The sequence below is a fragment of the Marmota marmota genome, unplaced genomic scaffold (assembly GCF_001458135.2).
Source record: "Marmota marmota marmota unplaced genomic scaffold, marMar, whole genome shotgun sequence".
NCBI classification, from domain to species: domain Eukaryota; kingdom Metazoa; phylum Chordata; class Mammalia; order Rodentia; family Sciuridae; genus Marmota; species Marmota marmota.
The window spans coordinates 7,626,495-7,652,464 of NW_025999913.1; the positions used below are offsets into that span (position 1 = coordinate 7,626,495).

At 44.8% G+C, this 25,970-nt stretch overlaps 1 protein-coding gene across 2 annotated transcripts in view; it reads right to left on the reverse strand.

The window, feature by feature from the left end:
* The window catches only part of Nedd9 (neural precursor cell expressed, developmentally down-regulated 9), a 104,748-nt gene that overhangs the window by 3,096 nt on the left and 75,682 nt on the right, over window positions 1–25,970 (reverse strand). For both annotated transcript variants that reach the window (XM_048799792.1, XM_015494011.2), the window contains exons 2-6: window positions 25,159–25,605; window positions 5,685–5,786; window positions 5,080–5,181; window positions 3,064–4,305; window positions 1,367–1,456 (exon numbers count right to left, since the gene is read on the reverse strand). In XM_048799792.1, coding sequence (XP_048655749.1) covers window positions 1,367–1,456; window positions 3,064–4,305; window positions 5,080–5,181; window positions 5,685–5,786; window positions 25,159–25,605 — 1,983 coding nt within the window. The remainder of the gene's footprint in view (window positions 1–1,366; window positions 1,457–3,063; window positions 4,306–5,079; window positions 5,182–5,684; window positions 5,787–25,158; window positions 25,606–25,970) is intronic.

The following is a 25,970-nucleotide window of genomic DNA, read 5'->3' on the forward strand; positions in this document are numbered from 1 at the left end:
AGCTAGTCTTCCAAGACTCCAAAGACATCTCTCTTTTGTAGCTGAGGACTATTTATGACCTTACTTTCAGGACTTGGTTAAACTCTCCTCCTGGGGTAGGACTGAGTCAGAGCAGTGATAACCTCACCCGGCTTCTCCCCCAAGAAATGCACATCTAGCTTGTCTATGGAATCTGCTTGCTTCTCAGGAATTACTATGGTTTCAGCAAATTCCCTAAACCCCTGCCGTCTTACTTGGTCAAATGCCACTGCAAACGTAAACAGATACAGGGTGATGAGCTAAGGCTTTTAATAATGATGAATTATATTTTACACAGCTTAGGCTTTTGCAAGCATGTTCATCAACGTGTTCTCTCATTTATATGGGGGGTTACATTTCTGAGTTTTAGAGAACTAATTGAAATTCAGGGAGTTATATGACTTGCCTAAGGTGGCACAGTCAGTTGATCAGAAAGCAACCTAGGTTTCCCAAAGACTGCATGCCATTGCAGATCACCTCCCCTAAAGAGGCTTATAAATCTTCAATCCATTTCGCTTTTTTAAAAATGTCCTTATCCATCATTATCTGGTTTAACTTTTGAATGAACACGCCCTGCCCAAAGTCCTAGGTAGAATGGTTTGGATATATTTTGAACACAGTGGGTCCTTCCTACTCTCTTACTCTTAGGTGGGACCATGGGTAGACAAGATGTAGGGTTGTGCTGATGGCAGGGGACAAGTAGAGATGGGAGAGGGGGAGAAAGACAGTATGAGATTCGGACTTTCCCAGGCATTGGATGAACCACAGAAGAAAGCTGCCACCCTCTGAGAAGGCGGAGATCAAATGCCATCTATAGAAAGGAATTTGAGTGGCCATTTGTAGGTTCTGTCAAGGCAGAGGGGGCCGGTTGGGCAGGTCAGTGGAGGAAATGTCAGAAAACAGGAGGGAATGAGGCAGACAGAGAGAGACTCAAAGGAGGTTACCCAGTCCTAGTTTTTACTGAGCGTGGCTGCTGCTTCATTTCTGGGCTTGAATTCTCTCACTATAGATGATGGCCTCAATATAAAACCCCCCATTTGCTTGCTTGGGCAAGCTTAAGTGGGTCTTGTGTCTTGAGACTCAAAGCCTTAACCCAAATAGCACTAAGTATGTGATATATTAATAGATTTAGCCTTAAAAATTGTCATTTGGATGTAATCCAGGTGTGTCCAGCTGTATTAGCAAGGTCATTGCCTTCTCTCGGTTCCTATGCCCTATTCTATGCTTTGGAGCTGATTGATGCCAGCATACTGACTGGATCCAAACCTGAGTCTTTGGAAGTCGTACTTTCCCTGCTGGGCGGGAAACCCTGTCACCTCCCAGGCGTTTTTGTTGGACTTGAACTGACCTGATGGTGCTCCAGCTGCATCTTGTTCTGCTTGATGATATTCTCTTTCTCCAGCAGCTCCTTCTGTTGCCGCTCAAACTCCTCCTTACCCTATTATTGTCCAACATAAAGAACACATTACCTCATCGCTGTGATTCACTTATGCTAATGACTTCGTTGACAAGTGCATACATACTCTTTCATTTTCCACTGCTCTGGCCACTTCCTGCACGCCCAATTAGGCCCTGTGAACCCCAGATGGGGGTGGCAGGCTCCTTGGCCAGAGACCTAGAAGCGCTGTGGAGGGTGAGGTGGAAAAACCAAAGCTGCTTCCAAGTGGGGTGCATTGCTCTCTGCTATCTTATCCTTCTCAGGAAGCTTCCCACAATCCACTTCAAACCTCCTTAAGAAGCACTGTTTCTCTTGGTTCTTCTTTGACAGATTTTATGTGAACCCCCAGGTCTCCAAACACAGGTCTCAATGGGGTCCATGTTTCACTTCTAGTTTTTTTGAATCACTTATGTCTCTCTACTCCAGATTACCAAGGTGCAGAGTTGGATGACCAGGGAGATGCATGTTAAATTTCTCCCTCTCCCCTCTCCTTATGCCCTTCCTGAGCACCAGGTGGCTCTGTTGACCTTCCCCCACTCTCTTGGGGAGTTTAATAATTTTCAGTGTAATTCATGCTTCTCAGTCATATTAAAAATTCAGATAGTAAGCCAAATTCTAAATGGTGGAGTGTTTTAATCACTTTGGTAGAGTGTTTTAATCCCTCAAAATGGAAGGTCAAGCTGTTAGGGTCCCAGGGCAATTTGGAACTTGGTAGAATTTCCTCCTGTGGGAGCCATGCTGTGATGGCACAGTTTTCCATACGCCAAGTAAGGGGTCTGAGCCAATTTCAAATGCCCAGTTGCTGCTAGATGCCATTTTGGCTGTAATTCCAGTGACTCAAGAGGCTCAGGCAGGAGGATGGCAAGTTCATGGCCAGCCTCAGCAACTTAGTGAGGCCCTGTCTCAAAAAAAAAGGACTGGGGATGTAGCTCAGTGGTAAGATTCCCCTGGGTTCAATCTTTAGTACCAATAAACAAAACAAAACAAAACAACCTTGAATACCCATTCATCTTCTAGGTAAGTCTGAGATGGGTTTGAGCATCTCTGTAATTAAACACACTGTCGAACCTTTCTCTCTTTCTCTCTCTCTCTCTCTCTCTCTCTCTCACACACACACACACACACACACACACCGTAGATTCTAGAGAGGACTATAGAAATTCTCTATTTATAGAGATTTCATTTGTTTTTTAACAGTGAATACTTTTTTCCCCCCAAATAAATATTTATGGCACTGTACCAAAAAATACAAATAGAAATGGAGTTGGTATGATTTTCAGAAGACCTGTGGTACTATTTGGAGAGGCATATCAATAGATCTAATCCAGCCCTATAGGTCATTCATTTTACAAACCGTATAAAGGCCCAGGGAGGCTAAATAAATTGGGCACACAATTAGTGTCAGAGAAAGATCTAGAGCCAGGAGGTCTGAGGACTCCTATTCTGGCGTTCTTTCTGCTGTACAGCATCACTCCAACTTTCAAAGCACTTGGGTAAATGTGGAATCACGTCTGCGCCTCAGGTAGCCCAGCCTAACAGCCTTGCCGGCCTTCGGCCCAGGCTCCCTGAACATGGAGGCAGGTGGTTAATGAGTTTGGTTTCCTTACCTGCAGGTGGACATAGTCATAATCATCCATCCAGCTCCGTTCCGAGCTGTCACTGCTACTACAGTCAGGAGGCTGGTCCTTTCCCAGGGTGGGGGGCAAGGGCTTGCTGAGGGCCTGGGCCTTGCAGTCACCAGGTCGCAGCAGCTGCATCTGGGAGCCAGCGTGTGGATACTCTACTGAGTTCATGAAGTTGTCAGGTCCATTCTTCAGATGGGAACTGCCAGGGCCTGGTCTGAAGAGCGCCTCTGCATTGGTGTTGATGGTGGTGGTCAGCTGCTTGGCATCGTCGGGCACCGTCTTGGCCACCATCACAAACCTGTCCAGATCATCGCATTTGTTTTGGGGCTTATTGATGGCCAGGATGTTCAGGGACCAGCTGCACTCGTTCAAGTCATGGCTGGTTTGACTTAGAATCTGGTGGGAGTCTTCCACTCTCTGGAGCTCCCGCTTCATCTTGCTGTGGAGGACCAGTTCCGGGAGGTAGGAGGCATTGGCTACCGCCCCCTTGGCAAAGTGGAGGTACTCCCTCAAAAACAGCTCCACCTTGTCCACCGCGGTGCGTATCTCGTTGATGTGTCTTTCCATGTATCCGTAGCACCGCCAGTCAGTGGTGACCAGCGCCATTAGGCCGCAGACTCCCATCTCCAGGGCCTGCTGGAGCCGGTGGAGTCTCTCGATGGCTGTGTCTGGATCCAGGAAGAGCCTTTTGTCCTGAGACGGGGAGGCGGACAAGGAGGACTCCTTGGAGGAGGTGGAGGAGGTGGACATGTTGCTCCGGGTGCTGCCTGTGCTGGAGAAGGACAACCGGTTGATGCCGTCGACCACATCCCGGGAGCCTTTGGCATCTGGCACGCTGTGCAGAGGGACATCATAAACACCGTCTCTTTCTTCGGGGTTTGTTTTCTCACCGTTTTCTGCTGGTGGCTCCAGGAACTGGACTCCCCGGGGGATGTCGTATGCATCGTTCTGAATGCCCACTGCCTGTCCCAGCTGCGGGGGCGATCGGTGCAGGGACAGGCTTTGGTGCCTTCGCGCCACGACTTCTGCGGCTCCGGGAGCATCGCAGGCGTACTTCATGTGAAGGTCCTTCCCCACTGGCTTGGTGCTGTTTGGGGGGATGTCATAAACCCCCTCGGGTCTGGTGTCTGGCCTTCCGGTTTGCTTCATTGGAGGGGGGAAATCATATTCTTTTTCCCTGTGCCCAGCTTCGTCTCGGCAAGCGGAGGGCGGAATGGCATAGACCTGTAAAGTAAGGAAAATGCAAGACTTATTTGCTTGGCTCATGGGAGCATCAAGGAACTGGACGGGCCATGGAAACACAGCCCAGAATTCTCTCCCTGCTGGCCAGCTCTGCTCTCACCCTCCACTCCTAGCTGGGTGTTTCCCATAGTGCTGCTGTTCTCACTTCCCTCACCCTTTGACAGGGACATCTTTCCTCTGGTCTTGGTGCCGACTCATCTGCGGAGCCCTCCTGGCTGAGCTGCGTGCCCCTGGGTCCCAGTCCTGGGGCAGATGATGCACTAACACACTGGGCAGGGAGGGTCTCTTCCTGGTCCCCCTGGTCATCACACAACTGCGTGAAGCTGGTAAGCCCCCAGGTGTTCTGAGTCACAGTTCCCTTCTCTGTGAAGCAGGAATAACTGTACTTCCGTACAGGTGCGCCCCAAAGGGTAGCTCCTACCCATGCAAGGCATAAGCGGTAAACAGTCCACGAAGATGAGATGTGTCAGAACTTGCCAACCCACACTCCTCTTCCCTTCCAATGGCCTCTCCTTATTGTTTTCCCCATTTTTAAGGGGAGCTTCTAAATTTGGAAACCCTAGAGTTAACTTTGGTTATTGCCGTGCCTACCTGCCCTCTTTACTTCCTTCTTCCCTTATCTAAACTAGATTTTTCCTCTTTTGGGTCTGCCTTTCTTGTTTTATCCCAGTGAACTAACACACACACACACACACACACACACGTACACATGCATTAACACACGCCCTACTGGCTATGGTATCGTAGCTCACTCACCCCTTTTGTTGGGGGGATGTCATACACCCCCTGAGGTTTTATTTCTCCCACCGGAACTGAGAACACAGGGCCTTTCACAGATGAGGGAGGGATGTCATATACCTAAAGGGAAACACTTGAGTTACCCGGAATGGTAATGTCTTGTACTGGTCATTTTTTATGCTGCTGTTTTATTATGGGTTTATTTCCAGGCTATGTACCGGCTTGATTGTGGGTAGCATCCCATATCATAAGGGCTCAATGGAATTTTCCTCTAGAAATGTCGTGCCCTTTGACTTGGATTGAATACGCACGTGATCTTAAGTGTAATATCTATACTCCCTGAACCTGAAATTACGATTTAAAATTCATGCTTCCTGAAATAAAGTGATAAGTGATAAACTGATAAGGCCACATGAGCTTTCTCAGGAAAAAGACTAGGATTTCCTCAGAAGGAAAATCCAGAAGATATAATTTAAAAAAATCACTGGAGAAGATGGTTCCTAGATTGACAACCCAAACAAAGCTTTTCAGATGAAATGTACCTAATTTGTGAATTTTCTTTGCTTAAAGAATGCTACCCCCGAGAACAGCTCCTTCCTGGTGACCACGTTCTTGGCACATACCCCTTGCATGGTGTGGGAAGGAGGAACATCGTAGACGTCCTTGTGGCTTCGGGGTGGGTCCTCGTACACGTAACCATGGGCTGTCCTCACGGGTGTGATCACCTGGGGGCAGAAACAGGCCAAGGGGTGAGGTTCAAGACTGCAGCAGAGCTCCTAAACGCCCAGCCAGACACTCAGCCCTCCTCTCTCCTTGAAAAGGGAGAAAAGAGAGGCAGCGAAGAGAGGAGGAAGAGAAAAAGGAAAGACCATAAGACACTGGGTCAGGAAACTTTCAGATCTCTCCTGGACCCCAATAGGAAGCAGGTCCCAGAAATACTCTTTTCTTTCCTCATGGTAACAAAATCATCTTGATGTTTGTCACAGAATCTCAATTCCAGGTATACACCTGAAGGGAGGTTCAAGTTCTGATAAAAGTCTTCCCTGATCCCTTTGGAAAGGCCCAAGGCAAAGAATACAGATTTTTTTTTTTAAAGACTCTAAACTTTTATAAAGTAAATAATGTCAATAGTTTGGCCACTTAAAATTCCTCTCATACCCTTCCCAGCATGCCTCTTCATCTGACATTATTATTATGATTATAACTAAAATTCCATGGGTCAGGAGCCCAGAAAACCAAAGCTCAAAAGTGCAGTCCTTAGAACTTCTAGAGCTTTTAAAATTAACTTATGAAACAGAGGAAAACAGTGTCCCTCAGTACCCACAATGGAGCGGTTTCAGGACCTCGAGAAGATAGAAAAACCATGGATGCTCAAGTCCCTTATATAAATGGTAAATTTTTTTGCACAGGACCTATGTACATCATCTCTAGATGACTTAAAGTATCTCGCACAATGCAAATGCTATGTCAACAGCTGTTATACTGTATTGTTTAGGGAATAAGGACAAGAGTCTGTACATGTTCAGTACAGATGCAGGTTTTTTTTTTTTTCCTGAATATTTTTGATTTGCAGCTGGTTAAATCCTCAGATGCACAACCTGGGAAACAGGACTGACTGTACTGACTCAGGGAGCCACCAACAGAGTGCAGGTGTCATGACCTCTGATCTCTGATCGTTCTCTCATTTCCACCAGGGAAGTGAACATCCCCAACAGTTTCTGTGTCTAAGGGATGTCAGAAATCAAATACACTCATCACAACTCTGGCATCTGAAGCCAGTGCCAAAAACATGAATCTCCCATTCTGGGCTCCTATTTTTATATTACACACTGCCTTGATATCCTAAATGTGGGTAGAAGCGTTATTGGAACTTAATTTATCCTGAAATATATTTAATTCTCACAGGGCTCCTAAACGGTCAGGGTCTTGTTTTTGTACAACCCCCACACCCAGGATCATGAACAGGGTCCACTTTAAGTATTGCCCACGATGTCCTGGAGAACAGACATCGCAAACTAGGAAGAATTGGTTGTTCCCGAAGAAACCCTTATTCTTTTTCCTTTCTCCAATGTGAAAACTCTGGCATCAGGCTGCCTACAAACTATGTGAAAAATGCTCCAAGTCTGTCTTCGGCTGAAATGGATGGAACTCAGCCAAATGCACCAATGCCCTTCTCCCCAGGGACTCAAAAATGCCAGAGTTCAATTTTATTTAAAATCCCTGGTGCTTACCACAGATTATTTCTTGCAATGAAGGTATCAGAGATTAGTATGCAGTTAACATTTCCCTGAAGCCTCTCTGCTTTCTTGGGTTTAAAAAGGAACCTATTGCTTTAAGGTTTTTTGGCATGGAGCAAACAGAACCGTTTTGTACAGTGGCCACTGTACTGTGGATGGCAAAGCTTCCCCTTGAAAGCAGAATGCCATTTACTGAAGCAAAACATACTGTGGTTCTATGCATAGATATAGAACCCAGCGATCTACCTGTCTCTATTGTGTTCACTGTTGTCCAGGAGAGGAATGAAGATTTTCTCCTGGTCTTCTCATTAGCTCCTCCATTTGTAGCCCCGTTTGGGCTTAATAATAGAACCTGCTCACAGTGCAGCTTTTGTTCAGTCTGCAAGTTTCTAAGAGTGGATTCTATCCAGCTTGCCCATTTTGGAATAATGCTAATGGACCATCAAGGCTGGTTATGTTGGAGTCCAACTGGACCGTTCATTCTTTGTTTAATAAAAGGGAGGGAGTGGCACTGGTGTCCAAAAATGGCATGAAATAGGAACACAGGGCATGACCCTCAGAAGGGGTCACGGACAAAGCCGTTCCTTGCCCTTGCGGACCTTCCCTGGCAGAGCGTGGTGTTTGTGCTTTTCCGCACTTAACATTTCACTTCCTAACAAATGTCACAGAACCCCAACTTGCTCTCTCTTTCTCATTTAGAGGATGCCTGTGGTCATCTGGTTTTTAAAAACGTCGCATTCCAAACCAGTCATTTTCCTTGTTTATGCATTCAAAGAAACAGATGGTGAAAGCCACAGGGGGGAGAAGCCCCAACAGAACAGCACTGTCCTGATGGTCCAAGCCGATTCACACTGGTCCATAAGTGGCATCTAAATGGAACCAGTGTTTCTCATCTGGTCCCGTAGGACTAGGATACTCAGTGATTTGCGCTGCACCATTGGAAAGGTCCAGGGGCTGAGTGTCTACTTTTGGACAATCTGTGCCTGGACCCATTGCTTGGGTCCCTCTTTTGCCAACTGTGTGTTCTCAGAGCAAAGTGCTGACGGAGCTGTCCCTTACAAAGTCTCCAGTTTTGTGGTTCATTAAGGCTTTTTCTTCCTGCTTGACTGGAGTACACAAAAACCTTTCTACTCTCCCTCCACCTCCCAGAACCACTGAACCTTAGCCTGAGAGGCACACCTAGTTCTGGCTAAGGGAACCTCGAGTTTGGGAGAATTTGCCTGGGCATTTGTGGGCTCAGGTAGGAATCGCTACCCAGCATTTTAAAGCTCCCTGTCTCGTTGAAATGAAGTCAGGTTTTTCATTTCCTTTTTCTCTTGTGTGTTTTTCTTTCCTGCATTCCTTTCATGCTACGTATTTATTTATAGTTACAAGGGCTTAGCCTTAGGAATTACAAACTGACCTCTTAATTCATTCGTGTTGCCTCAAAGGGGGCTAAATGGTGAGGTTCCCTGTGGCCTTAGGACCAAACACTACTGCAATTGCTTCCCTGATTACCCGGAGAAGAGGATTTACACTTTGAGATGTGGGTTTTCTGTCTCTGTCCCGAGGAGGAATCCAATCTTGGTGAGAGGTTAGGACCATTCTTCTCAACTAACAGGAGAGTTCCAAGAAAGAGACTTTGAGAAGAATTAAGAAGCAGAGAAGAGAAGACCCTGCAAGCATTTTTTTCTTTCCTCTTTTTTTAAAAAAGATCATTAACTCATATTAATAGCACATACCAAATGTGATATTTCCATACATGTGTATAATGTAGTGCGTATTGACTGTAAACATTTAGAAATCTCCAAGGCTGGGTCCTGGCAAGGTAGCATCAAAAGACCAGAGACTGGGGTTATGTTAGTTCCCTAATCTGTTTACAAAAAAAACAAGAAAACAACCTCAACTTGTTCCAACCCGCACTCTAATGGTGTTTGCTTCGTGCCATTTTGAGCCTCAGATCCTGGCTGAGTGAGCTGGTTTTGGAAACGTTTTGAATAGAGTTGGCCCTCTGTATCCTGAAGTTCTGCACTCACGGATGTCAACCAACCTTGGATCACAAATATATGAAAAAGAAATTCCATCCGTACTGAATATGTGTGGACTCTTTCCCTTGTCTTTAGTGCCTTAACAGTACAGTATAACTATTTATATAGCATTTGCACTCTATGAGGATCTACAAGTCATCTAGAGATAATCTGAAGTCTATGGGAGGATGTACGAAGGTTGTATGCAAATAGGGCAGACACCATTATCTATAAGGAACTTTAGCACTGTAGATTATATAAGTTTAAGAATCCTGAAACCAACCCCCAGAGTTCAGAGGGATGACTGTACTTTCATGTCTCATAATTCTGAAAGCCATGCATACTGACGTTTGCAGAAGAGAGGCTGTGTTTGATAGTGAGGGCCTGCGGTATGCTGAGCACCAATGTGTGTGAGAGGCAGCGGGTTGGAAGAGAGGTCCTTGTGTCCACATTTTATCAGCCTGGGCTCGTACTCCCAGCAGAGCAAGGGTCCTGTACTTGGATGCTTGCAGGGTCCAGCAAATAGGGTATAGGGCAGACACAGATGGGGTTTTGTGTTGGGGAGACAACTCACATCCTACTAAAGGAGGCAGTCACACCTCTGTTCCAGCCAACTGTTGTCCCATCTTTCAAAATTTTAGGAGAAGCCAGAAATCTGGATTTTTATGTGAAATCTTCTGGTTTTCAAAATTAGTCCAAATATTTAAAGCAGTGTCATGGCCAGATTGAGCCTATCTCTGGTCCCCAGGCTGCCACTCTTCATCTTTGCCTTCATCTAGGTATTTCTGCCCACCTTCCTTAAGACCTTAAGAGCCCCAAGGGCAGAGCTCCAAGCTCTCACCAATTCCATCCCTTGGCAAGACTGATTTACTCCATCTTTCTCCTGTGCTCTTCATGCCCACTCCTCCGAGCCTTGATTCATTCTGAGTCTTTGTATAGGGTTTTCTTCATTCTTTCCTAATATTAAAATTTTATTCTATTTTTGAGGCCAAGTGGAATGCCTGTCTTCCACGAAGCCTTTCCCTGATAGATCAACTATCATCCTCCCTGGGCAAGTGGTACACACAACTCCAATAGAATAGGACTTGTCAGTTATGGTTTAATGGTTTCAGTACAGCTCTTCTCTTAGCATTTTAGGGTTAGAGACCATTTTTATCCAGTTAGATATAAACACCAGGGCTTACAACTGTGCCTTGAATACTGTAGATCTTAAATTATTTTAATAAAATAAATTATCCACTGAACACATGAATGAACCAAAGGAAAATTCTAGTCTTTTCTTAAGCAAGATGGCAGGAGCTAGAGAGGATGCTGAATGGCGGCTGCCTGTATAGAATACACGGAGCACTCAAGTAAGCCAGCTCTAGGTCAGGGACCATAGGATAAAGGGAAGAACCCAGTCCAATCAGCAAAGGAGCAAAGGCAGTGGATTGAAGGTGAGATAAGGACGAGCAATCAGAAACCATGGGGGGACGTTCCTCCTGGGAGGCTAAGGAGCGCTTGCAGAGGGTTCCCTTCCCCTCAGTTGGGCTTGCATGTGATGTGAACACTTGGGTTCTTCCCAGCCAAGCCAGAAACAATGGGGGAGTGTTTTGGAAAAAAGAAACCCCAACAAACCCTGCTTTCTGCTTTGACATCAGAAGGGAAGTACAACATAAAGGAATAGGTATCATGCTTGCTTTAATTCTGAGAACATGTGACAGCCTCATGTCACAAGAAGCTGGGTACCAGTGACCTTATCCCATGGGGGCTTTGGCTCATTGGAAGAATTAGATCCGAAGAGGAGAACGGTGGACAGTGGAAGCAGGACTCAGGCAAAGCTGGATTCAACTCCTGGCTGTACACTTAGCACAATGAGAACCCAACTCATATCCTTATTCATACCAAGCCCCATTTTCTCATTAGTCAAATAGAAATAACACTACTTTCCTCCTAGGCTATTATGAATTCTAAATGGGATCAAGTACATAAAGTTCCTGGTATTAAGTAAATCCTTTAACCTCAACTATAGTTATGGTAATTGTCACCTACTTTATACAGAGTTAACATTTTGAACTTTGCCTTCCAGAAGTCATGGGACTTGGTAATCCAGACTAATCCTGCTGAAGTCAACTTAAAAAAAAAAAAAAATAAAGCTCTAAGAAAAAAAAAAGTGGCAGTGTTGGAGAGATATCATGCCAGGCAAATGCTCTACCACTGAGCCACAACCTAAACCCCCAAATATTCTTAATAGAATCAGTGTTAAAGGATAGTAATTCTTTAATCTACTAGGTCAGAATCTGAAGGAGAAGGAATTCATGGTGGCAAGGTTTTTTTTCCCTGTGGGCATCTGCTGGTCTGAGAAGCTACGTTGTGTTGTGCTTCTTCTGGCTTTTGGGGATGAGGGGGATACTGGTGTGTATGGACACCAAGCCAGGGACCTTGATGAGCCATCCCCACTTTGGGCTGGAACCCTAGGATTGGCATTCAAAAGCAAGGATCCCCTGGAAGGAAGCCCACTTCTGCCTGGGCTGTGTGGCTAGGCTTTAGGTCATAGGGTTGTTCAGAACATCTGGAAGCACACCATTAGATTTATGTGTGCTTAAGAGACTGACAGAAGAAAGCAGAATCCTCTTTAGAGACTGAGAACATCTTCATAGGCCTCGAATCATTTTTACAAATTAAAACAAACAAAAATCACAATGTCCAACACACAGTCACAGATAACCAGGGACACAGGAGACTAGAAAATAGGAACAGGACAAACTTGCTTGCTATCTGATTAGGAGTTTGTGTCTTAGTGACCACAGATCTCAAAGCTATTTGCTTTCAAAATGTTTCCCAGTTAAACCATGAGAGAAAACAAAATTTAATCGTTTTTAAAGTCAGACAGAAAGAAACTGATCTTCACAAACGCATGAAGTGTTGAAAGTGTGGTGTGAGGGGCACTTGGAATTTCAAATCGAAGCAATAAATGACAAGAGACTTTGGTCCTTGATCACCATCCATAGATCTACTTGGGTTATTATTTTACAAGGCTCATATTCATGCCACCATTGTCACAATTATTAGCATCAAAGTTCAAGATATGCCAGTGGAAAATCCCAGGGGAAAATGTGTTGGGAGATAATAACATTTACCCAGGAGGAAGATGGTGAGGCTCACACTCACACTGTTGAAATTCTCATCAGATGAAGCCTTTCCAGGGGAAAACCACAATCTGTCAACGGGATCTCACCAAGAAGCTGGACACAGACCATTACTCTGGAATGTGTAGAAGCAAAGCATTTTCTCTCAAGACAACTTTTGGTCACATGGAGTCACTTGTGCCAGGGTCTCAGCAAGTCCACTTAGGGGTACGTCTTCTTCAGGCGTCCACTTCACCTCCCCAGTGCAGAGCTGGCTGGGTGCCTGGGATCCGGGCAGCACAGCAGAGGCAGAGGCCATGAGGTTAGGAAAACTTGAGCTTCTAGGCTGCAGCTGCCAGCTGAATGGAGCCCTGAGGGAGACGGAACCCTAGCAGCCTTCCGCCATTCACAAAGGCAAAACTCCTCACCCCTAGGAATACTCAAGTGCCGCCATGTTTTGTTGTACTTCCTCCTGATGCAATGGCTCATCTACTCATCACAGCTTCTCATCTCTTTTCTCTAAATACTCTTCAGCTTCAACTCCTTCCCTCCTTTCACATGCTGCTAGCAGCCAGAAGGAAGAACAAATTAGTGGACACTAAAAATATTGGTCTCACAGAACTAGAGAGTAGTGGCGACCATAGGCTGGGAAGGGTTGAGGGGCGGGCTGGGAGGATGCAGAGAGGATGGTTAATGGGTACCAGGGTGCAGCTGGATGGGAAGGATAATTTCTAATGTTCGATAGCACAGTAGGATAACTATGGTTGACAACTAATTGTGAATTTTTTTTTTTCTTTTTTGGTGCCAAGATTGAACCCAGGGGCTCTCAACCACTGAGCCATATCCCTTCAGCCATTTAAATTTTTAAAAAAATATATTTTGAGAGAGGGTCTCGATAAGTTGTTGAGGCTGGCTTTGAACTTGTGATCCTTCTGCCTCAGCCTCCCAAGTTGCTGGAATTATAGACGTGCACCACTATGCCCAGAAATTAACTGTATATTTAAAAATGGCCAGTAAAGACGATTTCAAATGCTCCCAGCACAAAGAAATAATAAATGTTTGAACTGATGGATATGCCAATACATTGATCTGATCAATGCATGTTGTATAAAAGAACTGAATAACACACTATACCCCATGGGTATGTACAATTTTTATGCTGGTTGGAGTAGATAAGAGATGCAGAGATGGGATGGGAGTGACACAGCAGACTTCAATAACACTGGTCATGTTCTAGTGTCTTATCATTATTGACAGTTCTACTCTATCTTTGTACATATCAAAAAATGACAAAAATCACCAAATATAACTTTTTATAATTTGAGCATATTTTTAAAAAAATAATAAGGAATCCCACTTAGAAAAGTTCTCTTCCAAAAAAATCATGGTACATAAAAATTAAAACAGGGACAACCTAACTTTTGTAACTCTTCTAATTTTGTAGCTAATCTCCACGTCCCATGAATGTCTGTGTCCAAATCTCTACAATTCAAAGCACCAAGAGGAATAGCTGGCCGTGCTCAATCCTGTCTTTGATACTAACTAATGCCTTCATCCCAAGCCAGTGGAGCTTGCTCATGGATCCAGTAGAGCCAGAAGATGGTAGCCAGCTTTTGGAGTCTGGCCCCCTGGCCTGGTCAGGAACTGGGCAACCCAGGTGGGGCTCAAGAAATACAATGTGTAGGGCTGGGGTTGTAGCTCAGTGGTACAGCAGTTGCCTGGCATGTGTGAGGCACTGGGTTTGATTCTCAGCACCACATATAAATAAATAAATGAAATAAAGGTTCATCGGCAACTAAATATATTTAAAAAAATAAAAGAAATACAATGTGTAATTGATGAAAGGTTAAAAGTGCCATGGTGCCATACTGATCACAGTATGCATTTATAACTTTGCCATTCATGGGACCCGAGATTGTCTAAATTCACAAGTATGTTTCACTGATTAGCAGTCTATTTGCTTTTTCTTGGCATATGTGGAAAGTCAAATTAAGACTGCTTCCTGTCTACCTCCAACCACAGCCCTACCCCCGGCTCCCTGATTTATTTATACTATCTCTCTTTGGGTTTCATACATTAGTAAGAATATTTAGATTTCCCAAACTGCTTATTAGAAATGCCCTTACAAAGCATTGATGGAGCCACCACAGTATTTATTAGGTTTGATAATAATTTCTTTGTCTTACATGAACTACTTGACCCTTCTCTTTAAAGAAAGCCCCAGGAAGAGAAACCATGCTCATTGCCTGCCCCGTTAGAACCAGGGATCAATTTTTAGAAACTCTTTTTACAGAGGTTTGTCTGTTTAAAATCCAAGGTGACTACTTGCTTTTCTATGTCCAGGGGAAAAGCCACATGTTGCCTCCACTGGATTTATTAATTCTCTATAAATTCTCTCTGCCCAGCTTGGGTGTAGCAGTGAGCTCATTTATTTACTTGCATAGCAACCATATAATGAAAACTGAGTCTGGCCTTAAAAATACATCCTTGGGAGCCACGTCTGTGGTTAACCCTTGCCAGTGCTGCTCTTGTGCTCTCTGAGGTTCTTTTCCCCTTTATTTTTGGGAGGCCGTTTGCTTTGCTCCAAAGACGTATTGATGCCTGGTTTTCAGCTAGAGCCGAGGCTTCTGCTAGCCACATTTAAATCCCAGCCAGCTTCTTTCCCCCAGTGAGGAAAAAGTTGCTACCGAAAGCCTGCAAGTGGAACAGGGCTCCTGGGTCACTTCCATCTTACCCAGCATTGTGTGGTGAACCACTCCATGGAAACAGTGCCCTGATTGTTAGGTCCCCAGCTGTCCCCCCTGCTGCTTTCAGGAAGTTCTTCCTGTGGCAAGTGCTAAAGCAATATTTAGTTGTGGAGTGACCAAGCACCCCAAAGCAGCTAGAAGCATTTAACGTAAAAGAACACAATGGGAAATAATGTCTGGACTCAAGGGGTTGAGGTCTCTCTCAGGACAAAGCTGAGTACAGCCCGTGACCGATGGGTACAGAAGGACCATTTAAAAAAAAAACATCCTAATGGACCGAAATGTTCTTTTGAAGGAAAACTAGAAAGGCACATGCATTTGGGCTCTTTGGATGTCCAATTCAATTCAACCGGACCCTGAGCACTAAATCTAGATTTTGAAATGGGCTTTAGAAAAGTGCCCACAGAATGCCCTAGGGAGGGTGTGACTGTGGAAAGGAGGTAAGAGGTGAGAATGTGGGGACCCAAACCACCGCTGGTATTGTTTCCTCCTACACAGCAGATGTATGGCTGATTGGGCACATGCTCAACGTGGCAGGACTCAGTGCCAGCTCAGAAGGGGGCTGTTGTGTCAAGAGGCCCAGAGCTGCAAAGGGCCTCTGCCAAGTCCTAGAGGATTAAATGGGGGAACTGGCAGAAATCAGTTAAGTTCCAGGACAGCATGCTTTCTTAGCTCTTGATAACAAAGCGGGGAAAGGAGTTCTTCACTAGCAACTCTCTGGACGTTTTCTTGGGCACAGCCCCCGCGGCTACTGGAGGCTGATTCTCCCGGGCTTGGCACACCCTGACCCTGCTCTTGCCGTGTTTGGGCATAGCTCTGTCATTTGAAGGACACTGTAGTTCTCAATGGAAAAAGTAGGCTGGATCCTAAAGGAATGGTAGGAGGGTCTTGAAAAGTCTTGGGAGTCAAGTTGATTTTTTTTTTCTTTTATTAGAGACTCTCAAGTTCAGGTCATTTAATGAAATTTTATCAAGTGATTCTGGGACAGAATTAGATAAAGACATATGGATCATAAAATGTTAGCAAAGACCATCGGAACCCAGCATGGCTTGCCATTTTGCAGTTGAAGGAGCTGATGTGTGGGGGGTTACGCAGCCTGCTATAACAGAAGTGAATGGGACTCTCGGTTAGCTGGGTTCTCTCCTTCTTGCCCTGTGGCCACACCAGCAACACCCACTAAACATTCCCTAGACAGTCACCACTTTCTAAACTTCACAAATAAACACTCCAGAGAAAGTTACTTCCGTCTATGAGAAACACAACTTGAAAACTCGGTATTGTGATTTTGGGGGGTGCCCTTCCACAAACCAGCCTGTTCAAGGAGATCTCTCTGTATCTGATTAAATGAAGTTATCCACTTGGAGCAACTCCAAGTCATGTGAGAAGATGCTATTTCCATATGGCAGAGAAAGTAAACATAGCCAATGTTCTCAGTTGTACCCCATTCCTGACATCCCCCAAGTGACCCACTCAGGACTTTGGAATCAGCCAGCTCTCAAACCGACCCCTGAAGCTGGGTGGCAGAAACTTCCACGTTCCTTAAGTCTACTCTCTAGATCTGAGGTGAGAACCTTGGGCAGCAACTTTAATTTCTCCTGGCCAACAGAATGCTTCTTAGTGCCCAGGATTCTGGAGAGCTGGACTTGCTAATGAAGTGTCTAAATGTGTCCTCTTAGTATAGGGCTTGGCGACTTCAACCACTCGTTGGGATGTTAAAATCATTAGCGCTGGAATCAGACAGACATGGACTCAGACATCAATCCCGCCTCCTGGGAGAGGCAGCAAGTTAACTTCAACAGGTTAACTTTCTTCTGAGACCTCAGAATCTTCCTCTGAAAAAGGAAGGCCATAATGCACCTCACCAGGCTGATGAGAGGATCAGATGATATCATGTATATAATATCCCAAACATGAAGCAAGGGCTCAGAGGCATCTCAGGGTTACACCCTATAGTCTATTTCTGAAACTATTTTGCAGAATCACACGTAGACTTGAGTAACTGAAAACACCACTAAAGGTCACCCAATACATTGCTGGTAAATTTGAAAACAAAAGTGAGTTCAATATGTAACTGATTTAAGCATGACGTGCTTTAAGAAAAACCAAATATTTGACTGGCTAATGAATACCACAGGTGCACACCTGTAATCCCAGCTCACAGGTAGGTGGAGGCAGAAGGAATGTAAATGCCGTGAAAGCCTGGGCCACTTAGCAAGACCCTGTCTCAAAATAAAAAAATATATATATATAAAATAAAAAGGGCTGGGATGTAGCTCAGTGATAGAGTTCCCCAATAGAAAAAGAAAAAAAAAAAGATAAAATAGAAAACGATATTATAAAAATTATTCAAATAAACCAGATGTCATGATGACATTGCTAAATGCTTCCTTGCCTCCAAAATGGGTGTATTGTGGGGCAACTTTAAAGAATGGCCTCCTCAGGTCTCTTCTGATGTTACTGGAGTCACGTCCTGTCTACGTGCGTCACACCTGGACTCTTTACCCAGGTGTGGCGTATCTCTCCAGACATTACCTTGAAAACAAGGTTAAGGGCACAACTGTTTAGAACCAAGTGCTTTCGATTTCTGACGTTTCTCTAGTTCTGCATTTTGTGCAATGCCCTCAGACAAGTCCGTTTTAAAAGAAGTGTTCAACCACTAGTAAGTCCCGGCGTTATCTTTAAGCAAGAGAAGCAGATTCTCTCTTTACTTCACAATTAAGAGCGTCAGCTGCTCAGTCAGATACAGCACTATGCGTGGTGTCTTCCTCCTTGCTCTGATAAGCTGGTCACTTGGCATTAAATCATTCAAAAAGGAATGATTTAAGCCTCTGTTTGCCTTGGTGTGGGTTGGTCAGGAGTGACTAATGCACTCTTAGAAATACGTGTTATCTAGGAGCTGTAGGACAAAGTGCAGCTGAGTTTGAAGGTTTTGGCCTTGACCAAACAAGAAGGACCTTTGTCTAGTTCTAACAAGGTGTCAGGCCTGCTCATCCCACTGGCGTGGGTGGCTTGTCTGGGAAGGGACCCTTCTCCTCTTCAGCTGAGGTCATGGTTTGCTCTTCAATGCACAAGGACGTCTAATTTTATGTAAAGATTTAAAATGCATCTTGATTCCTCAGAGAAGAAATTTTAGATGAAATTTCAGTTCTCTGCACAGCCCCCCAATCCATGTACGGAAGAAAAAGTGTATTCCAATTGGGTCTATCTGTCCATAGGGATGCACACTCCTCGAACCACAGTTGTACTTTACTGAGTTTATATGTGGAGAAACTGGAGGTGCCCTCTGCCCTGGAAGTAGTTTTTGAGCTCTGTGTGTGTATGCAGGGAACAAAAGAAAGTGAGATGAAGTCAGAGTTTATCTTCTCTGGGAGGTTTCATTTCCTCTAAATCTATTTTTCACTTGTTAGTGGACAAATCTTACCGCTTAATATATATAGCAGTTAGTTGGCTGGTATCTGAGTGTTGCTCTGGGCAACCAGATTTCACAATGCTTCCAATTTCAATAAGGGAAGTCCTTGTTCCTTAGCCAACCACCGTTTGGGTGTCTGTGTGCGCGTGTGTGTCTGTGTGTAATCTGTGATGACTCAGTGTCTAAGAAGGTACAGACATTGTAACTAATGTATTTCTGATTCTTGTATTACCTTTCAGGAATGAGCTTAGAAGACCTGGCTAACACCTTTGAATCATTTCCTGGCAACATTTGTTTGGGTCCTATTTTGGAAGGCAGGATATGCTCCCTAAAGAGGATGCCATGGAGTCCTGGCAAACCTTTACAATGCTTGAATTTTCTGAGTGTCTTCTCAAAGCAGCATTTGCCTCGGTCTAGACCACCGAACATAATAGTAGACCATTGCATTTTTTAATGGTCCCATGAGCTGCCTTGAGATCCGTGAAGTGTTCCATACATTTTAGGACCAGAAAGGAGGAAAAGAACTGCTGGGCTGTAAAGAGAAAGGTGCACAGAGGAGATGAACGCTGCGATGGGTTTTAAAGGATGCACAGGAGTTCCCAGGGAGAATAGCTGGGGTGGGTCATTCTAGGTAACCCATACCAAATGCAAGGGAAGAGCTGAGACTCAGTAGGAAAAAAATCTTTTACTACTTTGAGTAGTTTTTCTCTTTAAGTGACTATAAAAGACTTAACCAATCTTGCTGTGTATGTAGGGGGGAAAAGGCATAAAATACAGCCTCTTGGACAACCTGACCTTACATCAATTGCACTTTGCTGGTTTTCTGTGTGTAGATAGCTGTGATTGCAGAAGATGGGTGGTGACTTTCTCAAAAGCCCTTCTAGCAGGAAACCACTGTATATAATCTGAAGTCTGTCACACCATGTGATAAAGAGTTGGAGGCTGGGATGTGCGTATGTGACAGCGGGTGGGTGATAAGTCCAGAACCACCTTCCCACCTAAGCTTGCAGGTGCGCTTAAATTTAATACTATACAGTAGTTGCCTTCCTGGTTCATTCTTGTTGGCCACGGTATGCTAATACTTTGCTATATGGCTAGCCCCTGCCTTAATGTAGTTGATAATTTAATCCCAAAGTGATCTTTAGAAGGAGGCAAAGCGAATCTAATTCCACCAGTTAGAATTAAAGCAACAGGTCCAAAGAATGATCATAGAAACACATATAATAATAACTCTCTGTGTGGATCAAGCATGAAATGGGTACACTTGGGTGGCAGTTTTACTGATTTCTGAAGCAGAAAAATGAGGTATTTTAGATCTTTGTAGGCATTTTCCTTTGGGTGCATGTGAAGACTCCAATTCAAACCGAATATCTATATTAGGTAGAATTTTTTCTTTTGAAATATTGAAAACTTTTTTCTTTTTTTGTAATCCAGCTTTTCAAATGATTGGACTCTGAGTAACTCATTTAATTTAGAATTGCCTCTGAGTTCTTGGCAATCATGATGCATATTTAGAAATTTTTGCAAAGTGACAAAAATCTAACTTACAAATTGTTTTCAAATGTAACCGAATAGTCACGAACCCTAAATATAACAACTAACGAGGCTGACATGATGCTGTTTCCTGGACGTTTGTCTAAATGTTTACTAATTTCTACTTTGTAGTTCTTGCATTTCATATTTTTGGAGACAAAACTTCATTTTATTTACTCATTATTATTATTAGTCTTTTTATTTTGTTTAAATCAGTTCTTAAACATCCTTGTAGGTCCTGGGCACTCTGCCCACAAGGTCTAATGGATAAAACAGCCCTGCTCACAAAACCCAGGGTGAAAAAGACCAATGAAATTAAGTAAAGGCGTCAGTGTATATGGTTTTCGGATACCTTTGGGAGTTTTTTTACCACTCCCCCTCCACAGAATGCTTGCACAACTACATGCTCAAAGGACACGATACACATGCTAGCAACTATGTGTATGTTCAGTACATGCAAAGAAACACAGATTGACATAGTTCAAGAAAAACTCTGGGAAAAGAAAGAAACACAAGGAGGGGGACTCATTTTTAGACCCCTGCTATGCTCAGCACTGTGCCTGGGGATTTCTGGGTATCATTCCATCCACTTCTCACAACAGCCCCTTGAGATAAACACAATTATGCCCATTTTACAGATAAAGGAACCAACACTGAGGGAAGGTCTGTGACCTGTCAAGGGATACACAGCCAAGAAGAAACACAACCAGGAGTGGGGATTCACCCTGAAACCCACGCTCCTCCTCAACACTCATGCTCCCTGTGTCTCATGAAAGGTGGGATGACAGGACTTCCTCTCTCAGCCTCAATGCTGATTTAATGAGTGATGAATGTCAGTGAATGGGGTTTGGATGCGGGAGGGTGGGTAGATCCCGGGGTTTCCCACAGACAGAGAAGGGAGAGGAGGCAGGATTCACTGTCTTTTTTTTTTTTTTTTTTTAATTCAGTGATTCATTGGTAGTAAAAACTGTGGTGGGCAAAACTTCTGAAGCCCACAGTTTATGGTGACATTGAGGGAATTTTGAACTATGGAAAGTCCCAAAAACTCAATCATGTTGGGACCTATCCAAGCCCCTGCATCCTCCCTTTATAGTGTTTCTCAAAGTGTAGTCCTGGCCCACCCCACCCCAGAACTATGCAAGGAGCTCAGTCAAGTGAAGATTCCAGGGCCCCCACCTAGACCCACTGCATGATGCTCTCTGAGAGAAAGGGCCTGGGAATCTGCACTTTAACTCACCTCCCCCACCTCCCTGGGTGAGTCTCTGTTCACTAAAGTTTTAAAGTGATGTTTGTGTGATTCAAAACCATATGCCAACTGGGGGGGTGGCACACACCTGAGATCCCCGTGACTAGGGAGACTGAGGCAGGAGGATCACAAGTTCAAAGCCAGCCTCAGCAAGTCAGCAAGGCCCTGAGTAACTTAGTGAAACCCTGGCTTCAAAATAAAAAATAAAAAGGACTGGGGATGTAGCTCAGTGGCAAAGTGCCCCTGGTTTCAATCCCTAGCACAAAGGAAAACAAACAAACAAACAAACAAACAATAACAAGAAGATTCCACTGTGTTCTCATCTTCTTGCTGAATGACTCTTAGGGAGCATAGCTTAAGCCATCAGGAACGTCTAGTTCTAGGTTTATTACCATGTCCCAGATGCAAAACTAGAAAGAAAAAAAAAAAAATGAGCCTGTGAGCAAAGTAAAGGTTAAAAGGGAAAACAAGCAAATTGCTTTACTAGAGAGTCAGTAAAACTGCTGAAATGAGAACTCACACCAAGCCAAGCCAGAAAGAAAAGACCAGGCCTGATCCCCGGGCAAGGAGATGACCTCTTGGGGCCTTAAGTGCAGCCACCCACTGAGAAGCTACATGGCAAGGAAGATGCTGGCAGAAGTCAAGATAGTCACTTTTACCTGGAAAAGCTGCTAAAGGTTCTCCTCTAGGAAAGGAAAGAAGGAAGGGAGGAAGGGAGGAGGGAGGAAGAGTGAGTAGGGCGGGAGAGAGGGAAGGAGGGAGGGAGGAGTAGGAAGGAGGATGGAGTAGGAGGGGGGAGGAGAAAGAAGAAGAAAGAAGGAGGTGGAGTGGGGGTGGGAAGGAAGGAAGGAGAGGTCAGTTCACCCCTGGGTCCTGTGAGCCTTGATCTCTGGGACAGTGCGCTAGGTCATGTGTCCTAAAGACCCAAAGGCACTGAGCTGCTTCAAGGGGAGGTCAGGGTATCACAGAGGGTGCATGAAGCTAGGCCCTTCCCTCCTACTCTTCCTGTTCTGGCCACCATTTTACTCCAGAGCCCAAGGGCCCGGGGCTACCGCTGCGGGTACTCCCCAGGACAGCTCTGCCTGTCCCTGGAGGGCTGGCAGAGGTCCCTTTCACAAGTTGAACTGCTCCTACAGACTCCCCCTTTCCCTTGGCTACACACAGAATGTTCCGCAGAATGTAGAATTAACAGTACAGCACAGCACAGGGAGGGACTGCCTGAGAGCCAGCCCAGTCCTGTGGCCCCTGGACATCCACCCAAGGGAACGTGAGTCACAGCCTTTGGCCTCAGAGAGGACTAGCGTCCTGGAGAAAATCATGCACAGTCACAGCGTGCACAACAAGAAGTTGGAGGTGTCGGACTACTCCGACTTGGAACTCAAAAGGTTGAGTCTAAAAAGGAAAACACGTCACCTTCCTGCCAAGATAAACCGTGATGAAAGCTAGGACCCTCCACCTTTCAGCCCAGCACTTCCTGTCCTGGCCACCCCCCATCTGCCCTGCACCAGCCCAGGCTTGCTATTTTTAAGGTGCAAGCAACCAAGACTAAGAGAAGCTATTTATTTATAGTCACACCTTTCAACTGTTCTTTTTCCCCCAGAGAAAGAGGGGTGGGGGGAGAGGGAGAGCAAGCAGGTCTGGCTTTCCCTTTGCATCCAAAATCGCCGGGGCAAGAAGGACTTTGAAAGGTCAAGACTCCAACTATCGCCCCCGCCAGAGATTGATGTCCTGGGGAATGCGAAGTCGGAAGGCTGTTCCTGGCTTCTTCAAGAATTCCTCCTCCTAGACGCACACTCGGATCACATGCGCTTGAGAAGTGTTTTGTTAGAGCATACTTTTTTTGTATCAAAAAAGTGCTTAGAAAATGCGTCAGTGGTCTTGTTATTTAGCCGAGGTGCAGAATGAATTTAACACAATCATGCTATGTGCCTGTATAAATACACCACTGTGAATTCCACCTTGATGTGTAAAGCACCAATCAAAAATAAATAAATGAGCGAAAGAAAGGAAGATCAGTAGAGAATAGGGAGAGGGTGGAGGGGCGGGTAAGGAGGGAACTGGGGATTGATAGGGAATAAATAAAAACCCATGCATGTATGATTCTGTCAAAATGAACCCAATTATTATATACAACTCTATCCTCTAATTAAAAGAATGTTATATGGATGAAAAATAATAAAGGAATTCAACAATAAATCTCCCCTCCCCCATTTTTTCAACTAAAGTTTCTAGAGCCATGCAAGTAGATATTCCCTAATTTACATGGGTTTGGAAGTTCAGCCTTTGTACTAGATTTGTTTGAGGGAGGGCCCATCTATAACATCTGTATTTAGTTTTCTAAGAGCCAATCAGCTCCTTCTGCCACCTAACTTCATTATCCCTCTTGTAATTTGGAAATATTTTCTTGTCCTATTAAATCAGTCCATTCTTTATACCAAACCTCAAAGAACCCACTGGAATTTGCAAGTTAATGGAAGGGAAGCTCCGTCCCTTGTAATGCACACCAACGCATCAGCCTGGTTTGGGCTGTTGTCACCAAAAGCCCACTGACATTCATCTTCATAGCACATGTACCCACCCTGCATTATTGTGTTTTACTGTGTCCCTCACTACAGTGTAGACACCACGAAGCCTTCTTCACCCCTTGGTTCATCACAAGCATCAAAAATATACCAAATGTTCACCATTCATCTTCAGTTAACATGTTTCTATTTATTGCAAATTGTTGTAGTATTCCAGATTATAAGGGTGACGAAAAGCTCTCCACCTGCTATGGTTTGGGTGTGGTCTGAGTGTCCCCCAAGGGTCTACTGTGATTAAAGGCTTGATTTCTAGTGTGTGAAGTGATGGAAACCTTGGGAGGGGCCTACCAGGAGGTCCTCAGCCTTTGGAGGTGTGTCCTCTGAAGGACTGTGGGACCCCAGTCTCTCTCTCTCTTTAGCTTCCTGTTTGGTGACATAAACTCTTCCACACATAGCTTCTTGAGCCATGATGTGGCTGTCGCTGAGAGGGCCCTCACCAGATCTCAGCCAATGCCAGTGTCATGCCCTTGATCCTCCCAAACTGCAAGCTCAATAAATGTTTTCTCTTTATAAAGTTAGCTGCCTCTGATATTTAGTTATAGTGATGGCATGCTGATTAATGTATCATCCCTTTCTTTTCTTTTTTTAAACTTGATGTCTTCCTAAATATCTAAGCTCCACTCTTTTTACTCCCTGGCATTATTAACAGGAATAACTTCAAGGATGTAGGGATGGCTTCTTTCCAAATCCACTAGTACCTGTGTATTTTAAACGAGTCCAGCTTTAGTCCCTAAAGAATAAGTTAGTGCTGTGATCTACTCCTGGCTTTTTCTCTGTTTCTACTTCCCTGGTGGGTTCTCTGTCCAGTCAAGCCAGTGGGCTTATGATCTAGCTTTTGGTCAAGGAAGGATCACTACTGGATCACAAGATTTGGTGCTTTGTGTCCCTCAAGGAAGAAAAGATAAAATGGGAGACTATTTGAGCAGAGAATCCAGGATCCAGAAGCAGTTCTATCGGAAAGATGGAGAAAAACAATTCTGTGATCCAGGACGACCCAGGAACTTAGAATGGCTGTGGACCAAGACCATTTGACCCATGATAGTTGAAGAAAATTCTGTTGACGGATGAATGGTGAAATGAGGCAAAAATAAAATAAATCAAGGATGTCTGAGTTGGGGCATATTGACTCTTGGGTAGTTTTCACTCATTATTTTTGGAACATTTCTGTTTTGCCCCAGATGCAATGGGAAAAGAAGGTGAGTAGGGACAAAATTCTAGTTAGTCACTTACCTTTTTACTTAAGTGGGGGCCGTTGGTGCTCCCGATGCTTCTCTGTCCTGAAGGTGGTACTTGATACACGTCTTGTTCTTGGGTGCCATGCCCCGTGGGTACTTGGTAAATTCCCTGGTTCTGGTGGGAAGGTGGCACCTGGTAGATAGTGTCCCGAGATGCCGCCTGTGAATTGGGCACCTGGTAGAGTTTCTGTTGGGCAAAACTCTGGTGCGTAGGTCCAGACATGGGCTGGTCGTGACTGGGCGGGGCGTCCTGCACAGGACCGATCAGAAGCTTCACCCGGTTGCCAGGGACGATGCCTTGCCGTCCGTGTAGGGAGCACAGCCACCATCCTTCCAGTCCCCCGGTATTCTGCTCTATGACAGTCAGGATGTCCCCCTTGCGAAAGGCCAGCTCCTCAGCACACTCTGGGACATTGTCATATAAGGCCCTTGCCATGAGATTCTAGGAAGAAAAAAAAAAAGGGAAATCACTTTAGTGTGTTCAATCCGTCTCTTTTATACCAATAGCCCATGCTCTCAGGGAGACGCACACTTCCTGGAAAAAGAGAAGAAGAAATCTGAACAAGAGCCTGTAAGGAGAAAAACAGATGGGCAGACATAAGACAGATACACACACTGTGTCTGCCACCAATGACATCAGACTACCTCCTCTGAAAAGCTCGAGACACCGGGAGAGATCTTTCCTCTACTTGTAGATGTTGTGCCAAGGAATTATGAGTAGCCCTGTCGAAGAGTCAGAGAATGGTTCTCTAAGTAAAATGGTCTTCTTCCTTTCTAAAATAAGCTCAAGGGCGGGGGGGGGGGGGG